The sequence below is a fragment of the Lynx canadensis genome, chromosome C1 (assembly GCF_007474595.2).
Source record: "Lynx canadensis isolate LIC74 chromosome C1, mLynCan4.pri.v2, whole genome shotgun sequence".
NCBI classification, from domain to species: Eukaryota; Metazoa; Chordata; class Mammalia; order Carnivora; family Felidae; genus Lynx; species Lynx canadensis.
In genome coordinates, this window is record NC_044310.1 from 7,315,859 (window position 1) to 7,328,604 (window position 12,746).

Below are 12,746 nucleotides of genomic sequence, written 5' to 3' on the forward strand. Positions count from 1 at the left end.
AAGGAAAAAAAAAAAACAATTTTTTTTTTTTTAATTGGGGACACTTGCACTGCTGATGAGTGCCTTAGCCTCGGCTGTGTCACCTACTCACTGCGATGCTGAATGGACAGCAATCCAGCATTTGCCTGCGTCTGACTCGGTGACACTACTGTTGGTGACACAATTACAGAACGTTGGTGGATTCTGCAAGGTCTACGGACCTTACGGCCCCACGTAACTCACAGTAAAGAGTGCCGCCCGACAACGCTGTCCCTACACACAAGCGTTCTTTCCAAGGGTTCGTGTGAGCCGCAAGCCAGGCGCAGAGCCGAGCGGAGCCAGGGGACCTGGACCGCCAGGTCCCCCCGCGCCTCGAGGCGGGAGCTCGGACCGCTGCGGACCGTCCCCAGAGCGGCCGCCAGGGGGCGCGCACACACACGGCGGCGTGGAACTTCGCGCTTTGTCCCCTCGCGCGGTCCGTCTCCGGGCGCCGCGGCGGGAAATCCGACGGGCTCCTCCCGGCCGCCGCCTCCTACTGCCCTGGCGCGCCTGCCTGGGTCGGCCCGCTGAGATGGAGGAGGACGAGGCGGCCGAGGAGCAGCAGCGATTCTCCTACCAACAGGTACAGGAAAGCCGGGTCCCGGCCAGGCTGCGGGAGGACGGCGTCGAGCTCCTGGAGAGGGAAAGGCCCCGAGGCCTGGCGCTTCTCGGGGCGCGTCCCCCGGGGCGGAGGGCGCGCTCGGGCCGCGTGCGCCTGCGCCAGCTGGGCTGCCGCGGGGGGTGCTGGGAGGCGGTATCCTCGGTAACGCGGGTCCGAGTCGCGCGGCAGCCTTCTTGCCCAGGACAGCCGCAGTCTCCCTTCTCAGGGGTGTTGTGAAGATGGGGTGTGAGCGTTTGGAGGGGATTCAGGCCAAGCACGTAGCCCGATGCCCGGCACGTGGCCGCCGTGACTTGCGCGCTCCGTCCTGCAGACGCAGAGACGGCCTGCGAACCTGGGTGCGATGCGGGCCGTGCGGTCCCGGAGCCCATCCTTCCCGGGTGGGTTCCGGTCCCGCCTCCGCAGCCCGAGGGTCGCTTTGGCGCTGCGCGAGCCCAGCTTTCCTGTTTGCAGAATAACAGAGTAACAGTAACCCTCTCCCAGGGGCGGCCCTTCGTCTAATCGCCCTGGGAGTTAGTACAATGGGGCAGGGTCGCGGGAACCAACCGTAAAGCCCCAAAGAGATAAAAAGCCAGAACCAGGGCGGTATCCTCAAAGAGGGGGCACTCAAGAGACGCGAAGGAGCTCAGGGCGCGGGAGTTCCCTCCTGCCAGTGTAACACTTCAGCTGTTTTACCCACCGCCTGCCTTTATTTTGAGAAGTGTAAGATTTCAGGAAAAGTTGGCGAGAATAGCCCACTCTGCAGCCGTATGCTCCCCACCTGGATTCACCAGTTGTTAGCACTTGGCTGTGTTTGCTCCTTTGCTCTCTTTTTTTCTGACTCATTTGAGATATGATCACAGATACCTTGACCCTTTCCCTGTAAGTTGTAATACTTTATAGTATGCTCTCCCGACCACAGGGGTATTCTGCATAATCTCAATGATCACACTCAGCAAATTTAATACGGATAAAATCCTATTATGTAATGTTCGGTCCACCTTTATGTTCCCGGTGTTCCAAAGCAGTTTTTGTTTGTTTGTTTTTTTTTTTTTCTAGTGGTCTTTTTTTATTTCACCCAGGATCCAGTCAAGGAACATAAAGTGCATTTAGTAATCCTGGCTCTGATCTTCCCTGGACCGGTTGGTTCTCCATCCTCTTTTTCCTGACATTGATGGTTTTGAAGAGTCCATTGATGGCAAAGGTGTAGCAGGAGATAAAGTCTTTGAGAAGGGAGCTGGCCTTTCCATTTTTGTATTCTCAGCCCCGAGTACAGAGGCTGGTTCTCAGTGCCCAATAAAGAACCAGAGGCTGGTTCTGCGTGCTGACGAGATGAGTAAGGCTGCAGAGCTGGGCTGAGAAATTGGTGAGCAGGTTGAAGATCCCACCATTCATTGAACCAGCTGTTCTTGGCACTAGGTAGGTGGACGGTAGTGAACAAAACAGGGTTGTGCCCTTGAGGAATTTAGGGTCTGGTGGGTTAGCGTGTGCAGCATTGCAGAAGGCAGTTGGCCCCATCCAAGAGGCGTACAGAAGGAGGAGAGACATTAAAAAACTTCCTGGAATGTTCGGAAGGCTTCCTGTCCTGTTCCCCGAACCTCCCCCTGCCCCACGCATACCTAAAAAAGATGACCTGGGAAGGTCTTTATCCCTCCCCGGGTGATGGTCCCTTTGTCTCCTGCCAAAGGCCTCAACTTCCTACTCTTGTGACCTCTGAAACTAAGGAAGGTAGTTGCCCTTGCTTATCTGCCTGGCCTCTACCCGGGTCCCGGGTCCTCGGTCCTCGGTCCTCGACCTGTGTTTCTGCGGTTCCTCCTCATCTTGTCTCAACTGTGAACACTTGCTGGTAGGGTTGATGCTGTCTTGGCTTCAGCTGTCCCCATGTCCAGTTCAGTTCTGTCTCCACCATAGAGGAGCACACCTAGGGGCTCAAGAAGTTTGCTGACATGAGACTGAGATCTTGGCTTAACTTTGTTTTGCTTCTTTGCTCCTCTGCATGGGAAAGATATGTTACTCAGTATCTAAAAGGGTTGCTAAGGAGCAGTGAGGGTCCTGGCGAGGTGGGCTAGCAAGCCAACAAATCAAGGGAGGCTCAGCCGCGCCCGCACAGACCTTTCCCAGCCAGTCCTGAGCGTTTGTCTTTTGTCACACGCAGGCCCGGGGCTGGCAGAGACTGGCCGCAGGGGGATGGCATCGCCTCCTTTTTCGCTTGATTAACCCCTGTCTGGTTTTTCGTTGTTCCTCAAACACCTGGCATGGGCCTTTACTCAGTAGGAACGTGGTCCCTGTTCGTGGACTACCCGAGTAAAGTCATGCAGATACTTTACAAGTGCGAGTCCGACTTTTCTCCCCACTGACCTGCCATTGTAATTCCTTATCTTTACTTGACCTAAATCGTAACCATTAACTAGGAAGTAATGTTTCTACAAGCCACACTCCAGAGGGCCTCATTAATTTATTAGTACACTTGAAAAGTCACTCAGCCATTATGGAAAGTGCTGAAGGAAGGAAGCGCAGCAGAGCCTCTCCTTGGTCTTAATTTTCCAAGATGTGCAGAGCTCTTCTTTGCAACCTTACCCATGAAGTATTTTGATTTTCGCTTCAGAGGCTAAAAGCAGCCGTTCACTACACTGTTGGGTGTCTTTGCGAGGAAGTGGCATCGGACAGAGAGATTCGGTTCAGCAAACAAACCATTGCGGCCATCTCGGAGCTGACTTTCCGGCAGTGCGGTAGGAAGCCATGGCCTTCCCGTAGGTGTATAGGCATCCCAGAAGTTGCTTTTGCCTGGGAGAAACGTGTGGGTGGGTGCCCCGGCTTGTCATCCCAACAGATGGAGAACGTGATCATCAGGCATTGTTCGTGAGACAGTTCTTTGCCGTAAAATTCAGATATTTTATGAAAAGAACTTTTTTTTTTTCCTGTTACCTAACACTGGGTATTAACACTTTTGTTTTATTTTTTAAACTGCCTGGAACATTAGACATTCAATTTTTCACCTCATTGCTTTATAACATTTTTATGTCCACCATGCCATGGTTTATTTGACAGCTGGGCTTATGACATTGGTATCTGCTTGACGTTAGAGAAAATTAATGTCCTCTCAAGCTCTAACTTGTAGCCAAATTTAAGATTAAGGGCCAGTTTCACAGAAGGAAGGGTGTAGCCACAATACCCCAATTATGACAAGGAGGCCATAACGAATAAAACTGCTAAAGGCTCCGGAAATGCCTCCTCTCGCCTTTTTTTTTTTTTTTTTAAGTTTATTTATTTTTGAGACAGAGAGAGACAGAGCATGAATGGGGGAGGGTCAGAGAGAGAGAGGGAGACACAGAATCGGAAGCAGGCTCCAGGCTCTGAGTCATCAGCCCAGAGCCCGGCGCGGGGCTCGAACCCACAGACCGCGAGATCGTGACCTGAGCCGAAGTCGGACGCTTAACCGACTGAGCCACCCAGGCGCCCCTCCTCTTGCCTTTTAAAGGGCTTGTTGCATTAGTCACTATGCTAAACGTTCCGAAGTTCCACTTTCCCTCCTTCTGAAATAAGGTTGAGATCAGGGTAGCTAAAGCACATCTTTTTCTCTTTCAGAAAATTTCGCCAAAGACCTCGAAATGTTTGCAAGGTGGGTAAAGAGGCTGGTTCTCTGATGCTGTGTGCATTCACATCCCATTTGTACTCTCCACCTGCTGCTGTGTTCCAGGCGAGCTGTATGCAGTCTGTGTGTGCGTGTGGATTTTCTGGAGGCTCATCTCTAATCGTGATTCTGCAAGAATATCACATCCGCTTTAATCACGTCCATTCAGACTTGATTTGGCTTTTTTTTTTGTTATGTCTTCCAAGCACTTTTTGTGCAAGAGCCAGAGCCGTTCACTTGGCGGCTACAAAGATGTGCAGGGCAGCCCCGGACGGTGAATGTGCAGGGTGCGTGTGCTTTGCAGAATGTTTCCGCGGGACGGTGCGCGGGGGGACCATGGCGCCCGACACCCACCCCGTCCGCCTGGCATTCACCGCCTTTGTCACCAGTGAGACATACGCTCCCTGAAAAGTGGGTGATTTGCTCTCAGCTGGTAAGCTTTAGCTTTTACAGGTGATTTACGCTCATCTCTTCAATTAGGACCTCAGGTAATTGAAAACAATTGGCAAGGAATTGCTTTTATGAAGCAGTTTGAATGACTGAGGCCGGAAAGGGCTAGAGCTTTCTAATTTGCTAGCACTTCTGAGTTGGTGCCAGCCTCTTCCGTACCCGGCGCTTTTCACCTTGCTCCCGTTAGCTCTGTGTTGCTCGGGTGAATATTTTGAATGAATTAAAGCAGTAGGTTCTTGGAGGGCAGACTCTAAATCTTTCCCATCCCTACGTGTAGGAGTCCCTAAAAACCGCTTAGCATCTTCGGCTTGGCCAACAGGGCTAAGATCATATTATGGAATAGTCATAGCTCATGTGGTTTATTCTTTGTTAATACGGGTGGTGGCCCCTTTCATGGCGCCCATTATCTCCTGTCCCCCGCCCGCAGCCCCCTCGTCTCCTGTGACACCCATTTATCACCTTTCCTTGCCATTTCTTTCCTTTTTTTTTTTTTAAATACAACTTCTTTTTATTACAAAGGGTGGCACAAAAATGTAAATAAGTAAGCAAATGAGTATTTAATTTGAACATGAAGATTATCGATAGAGAGTAGGGTTTCTCTGCCTCAGCACCGTTGACAATTTGCACCAGATCATTCTGGGTTGTGCTGGGGACTGTCCTATGCATAGTAGGGTGTTTATTGGCTCCTCTGACCTCTCCCTGGTAGATGCCCATAGCGCGGCCCCCCGTTGTGACTTTTCTTGCCATTTCTGTGTTAGGTGTGGGAAAAGACCACGAACGTTTTTAGATGCTTCTATTTTTTTTTTTTTTAATTTTTTTTTTCAACGTTTATTTATTTTTGGGACAGAGAGAGACAGAGCATGAACGGGGGAGGGTCAGAGAGAGAGAGGGAGACACAGAATCGGAAACAGGCTCCAGGCTCTGAGCCATCAGCCCAGAGCCTGACGCGGGGCTCGAACTCACGGACCGCGAGATCGTGACCTGGCTGAAGCTGGACGCTTAACCGACTGCGCCACCCAGGCGCCCCTAGATGTTTCTATAAAAATACTAGGCATAAAAACGAAATTGGAAATATTTAGCATTGTAGTACATTGAGCTTTCAGGCACTCTGTGTTTTTATCACTACATCAAGGGGTTGATTTTTGGGGCGCCTGGCTGGCTCCCTGTTGGAGAGGGTGACTCTTGATCTCGGGGTTGTAAGCTCAAAGCCCCATGCTGGGGGCTCTTAATAATAAGCTTAAAAATAAGCTCTTAATAAAAAAACGTCAGGGGAAGGACTCCCTAACTCTAACCATGCTTTAAAAAAAAAAAAAAAAAAAGGTTGATTTTCTTTTGCTGGGTACTTGCTGAAGGGGGGGAGAGTGTTGTGTTTGTCACTTAGACCGTGAGCTCCCCAGGGAAGGACATCATGTAAGTCGAGGGGTCTGGGTAAAGGCTCTCACGCTGTTCTTGTTTAAGTGAGCGCGGCAGAGACGTACTGACCAGGAGATGCCTCACCTTCCACATGTCTGAGAGTGTCCCACGGCACCCTGCACGCTCCCGCCACCCTCTGAACCCTGAGCCGACGCAAGTGCAGATTTTCTTTGAAGACTCGGCCTTTGTCTTAATTTCACACTGATCTTCATAATATTTCAGTTTGCCGTCATATAAAAAAAAATCCTGTTTTAAAGTTTATCATGGGGTGAAATTGATATTCCCAGAAGGTTAGCTTCGTTTATCCTGTGGCTTTGTATTTTCCCTGTGGCCACTGTCTTCTAGAACTGTGAGCACCACAAAGAGTCAAAGGGTCTGTTTCAGGCCAGCCTAAGTAGTCTAAATAGGCTGGCTGGGAACTTAAGCGGTATTTGTAACATTGTTTCTCTGAGAAAATAGTGCCTACATTTGAAATAGTTTGCCTGTAAACTTTGGCAAGTTATCTCACAATTTAAGTTGTGAGTTTCCTTTATTTAGCTTTGCAATCTCTAGTCACCTCATATTGTCAATGTGTTGAAGATGTAACATCTTGAAGAAGATAGATACTGGACAGTGAATAAATTCTAGGAAGACTTTGGGAATAGTCTTTACAACCTGTGTCGCTAAAAGTGTCATATGAAAGGTCGCTTTGTAATCTTCTCTGGAGTAATTTTCTGGAGTCAGAGGTTTGATTTAGGAGAGTCTCTGATGTGCAGTGGCCGCCATCGGATATACCTGCCCCCACCCCCCAACCCATTTAGGGAAGTGGTAACTTTCAGGTGGTGCCAGCTAACTGGTGGAGTAGTGGGGGGGTTGGCGTCCTGGTGCTTGCGGCCCGCTAACTAGAGGTCGTCTTCTGGAGTGACACCGTCGGCAGAGGCGGCCGTGATGAGATGACGCTTGATGTCTGCACATTTAGCAGGATGGGGGGGTTCGGCCAAATACAGAGTAGAATTTCCGTGTGAGTTTATCGGTAGCGGCGCGGGTACCCAGTGAGGACGCTGTGTGTGCTGGTTGTTCGGGACACACGCCTACTTGTTCCTGTGTACACACTTTCTCCTTATTTTTGGAGGAAGTTAGAAACGGCAAGAAGGGGTGTAACCAGAGCAGTAGGTTATTGACTAGAGCTTATCAGACCTATCAGCTTTACCTATTGGAGCCAAGATACGAGGACTGGAATGAGAATTGGAGTCCCAAGTCGTGAGCAAGACACAGACCCCAGTTGACAGGATGTTCTTTGTTCTAGCCAGGCTATTGTGGGGGGAGCGCGGTACCTCCCTGGTGGGGGTGGGGTATTAGGGGACATCCGTGTGAGCTTTTCCTGTGATTTCACCCTTGGAGAAGAGCCTCGGGAACTTGTATGTTTTCTTTGTTCTTCTCCTTAGTGTCTATTTAGGCGTAGGCAATCTTTGTGTTGTGAGGCTGTGCCGTTTTCTCTTTCCACTGAAAGTGTGCACATATGTGCTGCTTGCTGTTTCTGTGGTGTTCACTGTGACCGTCGTGCTCAAGCAAGTCCCTGCTCAGGCACCCGGGGCCTCAGGCGGAGGTGGACAGATGGGCTTCTGTTTTCCTTAGTCTCTTTATTTAATTGGTATCTTGGCTAAGTCACTTCACTCATTTTTATGTCATGGTTGCTTAATGCATTTAATTTAAAAAGATGGGCTACTTAGAGATCCTTGCCGATTTGGACTCTGACCATGAACTTTTGGGTTTCATCAAAACTTGAAATGATACTAAACATTTTGGTGAATTGTTCCTGCCCTTTCTACAGACACGCAAAAAGAAGCACAATTAACACGGAAGATGTGAAGCTCTTAGCCAGGAGGAGTAATTCACTGGTGAGAGATGGATTTCTTTCCTCACTCCCCTTTCCCATCAGAATACATTATTCCCAATTAATCACTTGCAGCCATGAAGCGATTCCCCAGGGCACCTTGCATTAAAAACGAGAGATGGTTGAACCATTCAGGCCTGCCCGTAATTTATAGTCTCTCTTTCATCATGATGGATCTCGCTAAGCCAATTTGGAATTTTCTAATCAGCACTCTCTGGGTTTCATAATTTGCCTTTTTCGTAACATCTCAAAACTTTGGCCCTGCCTTTCATTTACAGCCTGATGTCAGAGACAGACCCCAGGCTAGAGTGTATGGAGACAGTTCCATTATGGTGCCCGCAAGTCTGATGGGCCAGGTATGGAAGGAGTGTCCGTACGGCTGGGACGGGCAGAAAACTGAGCACGTTGTCTGTCTTTTCAAAGAAATCTAGAAGTCATCTCGACCAGGCCCTCCTTTTACAGGTGATGCTGTGATCATCCCAGGCCAGTGGCCCAGGGCAGATCCAGGGCATCTGTGAGGTTTTATGACCTAGTTTAATTCCCGCAGTAAAAATACTTTACTGTGAGCTCCACCAGGGCGGGGGTTTTTATCTCTGCTTCATCTGCCGTGCCTAGAATAGAGCCTGGCGCACAGCAGGTGCTCAGCAAGTAGTTGTTGAATGAGTTTGTATAGCAGTTGACAGTTTACAGGGGACTTTTATAGATGTTATTTTACATGTATTATTTAAACCTCACAACCACCCTCTGAGGGTCTTTAAGAACAGGATTTATTAGCCCGGTTTTACAGGGGAGGCAGCTGGAGTTCAGTAACTTCCCAGAGCTGAAAACGAAGCTCTCTGGTTGATAGCTGAGCCCTAACCTTCTGGCCCAGGATCTAGCGCTGTTTCTACCGGGCTCTCTTTTCCCCCTCTGCTCTTCTAATATTCTCTCTTTAAAGTTTAAGTCAAGGTTAAAGATGATGCGATCCCTAAGGAAAATAGCTAAGGTGACTGGCGGTGCTGTGTGTCAGTGGGAAAGATGCTCCTCTCTGTCCGTAAATTCGGTGCGGGTCAGAGCTGTTCGTGGTCTGTTTCAGTGGGCAGTTTCTACCTTTTGCAAAGGACTGGTCAGTGCCAGTCACCTTAGAATATTAATTGGGACGTTATCTGTTTATTGCACATTTGTTTACCTGCAAATATTATTTTTATTTTGGACTCTTAATTTTTTATTTCATCTGACAGGGTTGCAGCTAAATTTAGGCATTTGACGAAATGCTCCCGGAGGCAGGGACCCCGTGTTCTGTACCTTCTGCCCCTACTATCTGGTGCATAGTAGCACTCAGTAATGTCAGTTGGCTACATTTAGGGGGGTGTTGGCTGTACTGGAGTTGGTGTAGAGTATATTTAGGACTGGCGTGCCTTCTGCAAGTTACACTTTTTTTTTTTTAATGTTTATTTATTTTGGGGTGGGGAGGGGCAGAAGGGGAGAGAGAAGGAGAATCCGAAGCAGGCTCTGGGCTGAGTGGAGGGGCTCAATCCCATAACCGTGAGATCATGACCTGAGCCGAAATCAAGCGTTGGACACTCAACTGACTGAGCTACTCAGGCGCCCCAAGTTCCACATTTTAACTCTTCTGATTATTCAAGGAGCTCCTTCCTACCTGTTTGGTAGGAGTGTGGGCAGCAATCGGTTGATTTTTGTAGTTGATTACTTCTTCCAGAAAAAATGGAAGGAATGTAACCTAGGCTTGTTTCACTCTAGGAATGTAACCCAGGCTTTCACTCTAAGGAATGTAACCGGGCTTTTCCACCCAGATTCTTAGGGTGGGAGTGGTTGGGAGGGATGTAGATTCCCACTGCCTCCCCCAGACTTATAAAATGGCACAACCAGATAATGTATTTCTTCCTCCCTCCCCCCTTCCTCCTTCTTTCCTTCCCCTTCCCCCCTTCCCTCCTTCCTTCCTTCCTTCCTTCCTTCCTTCCTTCCTTCCAGCTAAAATACATCACAGAGAAAAGCGAAGAGCTTGCACAGTTTAACTCAGAACAAAGAGCAAAAAAGAAGAAGAAATTAGAGGAAGAAAACCAAAAACCAGTGGAGCCAGCAGAGGCTGCAGCAGCGAAAAAGGACAGTTCGAGTCTGTAGCGCTCACTGGCAAAGGCAGCCTTCAGCAGGGAGGGTTGCCAAGAGTTTGCGTTGCCACAAAGGGATTTTCCAAGGGATCAGTAGAGATTAAAATAAAAAGGCTAAGAGGCTTGCTGGGCTGCTTTCTCAGAGTCGTTGGCTGCCAAAGCTGGTGTCAAAGAGACCGGAAACTCTCCAGCAAAATACTCCTGTCTCTCACCCTCCACTAACACGGGAGGGTTTGAGTGGCAAAGATTGGAAGTTGTATCTATTGCTAATAAAATTGTGTCAGCAGCTTAAATGTAGTCAGTTTTTTCAAGCAAAAATGTTATTCTTCTGTGTAATTTTTCAGGCTGACAGTCCCTGAAAGATGAATACAGCTCTATTTATTTAGTCCTTTTGACCACCAATATAGCTTTCAAACCTGGGTCACTTGTGACCACAAGGTAAATGTGATATTTGGAAATTGTGTTACTTTTTACGGATGATTTTCTCCAGAACACACTTGATGCAACTTTTCTCTGGGTTATTTTGTAATTTAACTATGGTTCTGTGGGCCGGCAGTTTTGCTGGAGAGGAAAACCTGGGCTCTTCCCAAACACTTCCGTGTGTCGTGCTCTGGGTCAGTCTGTGAGGGCTGGTCCTCCCAGGGGCCCAGTTCCGCTGTCTTCTCTCCGGGGTGTCTGGGAGGCCCAGGGTGCGCATTTCCCCCCATGGGGCAAGAGGGGGAAGAGGAGGGGCAGCGTTTGCAGAGGCCGTTCTGTGCGCCAGGCTGCCCTGGAGGCTTCCCATAGGACGTCACCGCATTTTCACGGCCTTATCAGTGTGGATCTCATTATCCCCATTTTACTGACATGCAGACCGACGCTCGAAGAGGTCAGCCAGCTGCCCTGCTCTACGGATCAGAGGCAGTGTTCACACTGGGGGTGCTGACTAAAGAGGGGGCAAGAGAGATCAGGACACGCGTTCTGGATAGAATTTATACCACCCGTACTAAATACGAGCAAAAGACACCCCAAAGTTTAGCTCTCAAGGGGTGGTGACGGGCTGTGGTCACAGCAAAGCACTGAAATCAAGCTTCTCGGCATCAGGCTCTGCAAAGGACGAATTATTTCATTTCTGGAAACGACTGTGTGTCACGTCGGAGAAAAGGGAATCCTAAAGCGTTCCATCCTTAGGTCGCATTCCCTCCCAGATCCGCGTGTGAGCAGCTTCATTTCCAGAGAAGCTCTCTGGAACTGTGCGTCAGGAGAGGTCAGACACCGGACGCCATGGACTTTCCAGAAGTCCGCAGACTTGGATTTGCATCCTGGGTTTGCAACTCTAGTGGCCGTGTGACATTCTGTGGCTTTGTGTTCAAGTGCAGTAGGGTCCCCTGTACCTTGCAGCGAGGTTGTAGGTGACAGGAAGAGGAAGGGGGCAGCACTGTTACTATGGGTCTCGTGTTTATGGATTTCTGTAGCTCTCGAAACCTGGGACGCTCACGATTGGAAGTGGTGAACTCTGTGTGCCACGGGCGTCCTGTCTCTGGTTACATACAGGCTTGGAGAGGGCACCTTGGGGCTGGCGTGGGTGTTTTGATGGGAAATTTTCTAGCCAGATTGTAAAATTGACTTGATGTTCACGTAATCTTTTGGTTTATTTCGCATCTTTCACATGTGACCTGCTTATACTGCAGGTGAGTACATTTTTCAGGGCTCGCAACACAGGAGTCGACAGACTTTGTAAAGAAGAGCTGACTCCATTTCCTGTGTTCTCTTGAGCCGTCTCTTCTCCACTGCATGTTAGATGGGGTCTTGTTGACTCTGGAATGTCCAAAGTGATGCCAGTCATCTTGTGTGAGTCCATCTTTGGGGACACGTGGCGGAAAGGAGTTGCAGAGGGCCCTGTTTTTGTGAGCTGGCTTCCTCAAGTGTCCTGGAACCTCATCTGAACTTTAACCTATGAGCCATTTACCAGATGATGAACCGTGTAAAGAGGCTCGTGTCTTTAGAAGGAACGCGTCCTGGAAACACAGGCAACTTAACGTTTATAGTATCTGTTGTCTTCCTTGTTAACACCAGTTCCTCGAAGAGCTCGAAATGAAAGGTCTTGTGTTGATTTGTTATTACTGAAATTAACTGGAGCCAGCGAACTTGGAAAGCATCCCTTTCTGCACACAGCAGCCCCTGGAATGCGCCAAGGGTCGGCCCTGGCTGGTACACAGCTGAGACCTTAAAGCCTGGATGTCCCAGGAGGGTTACATCGGGACACGCTTCTTTCCCTTTACTGAATTGTGGAATTTATAAAGAGGCGCTAGGGGTCATTTAGTCCAATCTCCTCACCAACAAGGAACTACACAGGAACTCCAGAGACAGCCCTTCTGGTTATGGGACACTCACTATTACAAGGTTCTTCTGTGTACAGAGAAAAGTCTTTTCTAACTTCTTTAAAATCTTTTTTAATCTTTCTATTCATTTTTGAGAGACAGAGACAGAGTGTGAGCGGGGATGGGGCAGAGAGAGAGAGGGCGACAGAATCCAAAGCAGGCTCCAGGCTCTGAGCTGTCAGCACAGAGCTCGATGTGGGGCTTGAACGCATGAACTGAGATCGTGACCTGAGCCGAAGATGGACGCTAAACCGACTGAGTCACCCAGGTGCCCCTATTCTAACTTCTATCTGGG

The 12,746-nt window shown here is 49.1% G+C and overlaps 1 protein-coding gene across 2 annotated transcripts; it reads left to right on the forward strand.

Moving 5' to 3' along the window:
- LOC115522250 (centromere protein S-like) lies at window positions 1-10,384 on the forward strand. 2 transcript variants are annotated; one of them, XM_030327941.1, is made up of 5 exons: window positions 1-601; window positions 3,222-3,366; window positions 4,202-4,235; window positions 7,921-7,987; window positions 9,955-10,384. In XM_030327941.1, the coding sequence occupies exons 1-5, from the start codon at window positions 551-553 to the stop codon at window positions 10,102-10,104; spliced, it is 447 nt and encodes a 148-aa protein (XP_030183801.1). In that variant the 5' UTR covers window positions 1-550; the 3' UTR covers window positions 10,105-10,384. The 2 variants fall into 2 exon arrangements, with proteins under 2 accessions (XP_030183801.1, XP_030183802.1); XM_030327942.1 differs by having other exon boundaries at window positions 3,222-3,345.
- Window positions 10,385-12,746: the final 2,362 nt, after the last annotated feature.

Excerpts from the sequence above, each read along its gene's own strand:
- LOC115522250 (XM_030327941.1), top strand. The coding sequence starts at position 551 with ATGGAGGAGGACGAGGCGGCCGAGGAGCAGCAGCGATTCTCCTACCAA. Across the intron at positions 602-3,221 it reads AGCGATTCTCCTACCAACAG|AGGCTAAAAGCAGCCGTTCA; the intron begins GTACAGGAAAGC and ends TTTTCGCTTCAG. Across the intron at positions 3,367-4,201 it reads TAGGAAGCCATGGCCTTCCC|AAAATTTCGCCAAAGACCTC; the intron begins GTAGGTGTATAG and ends TTTCTCTTTCAG.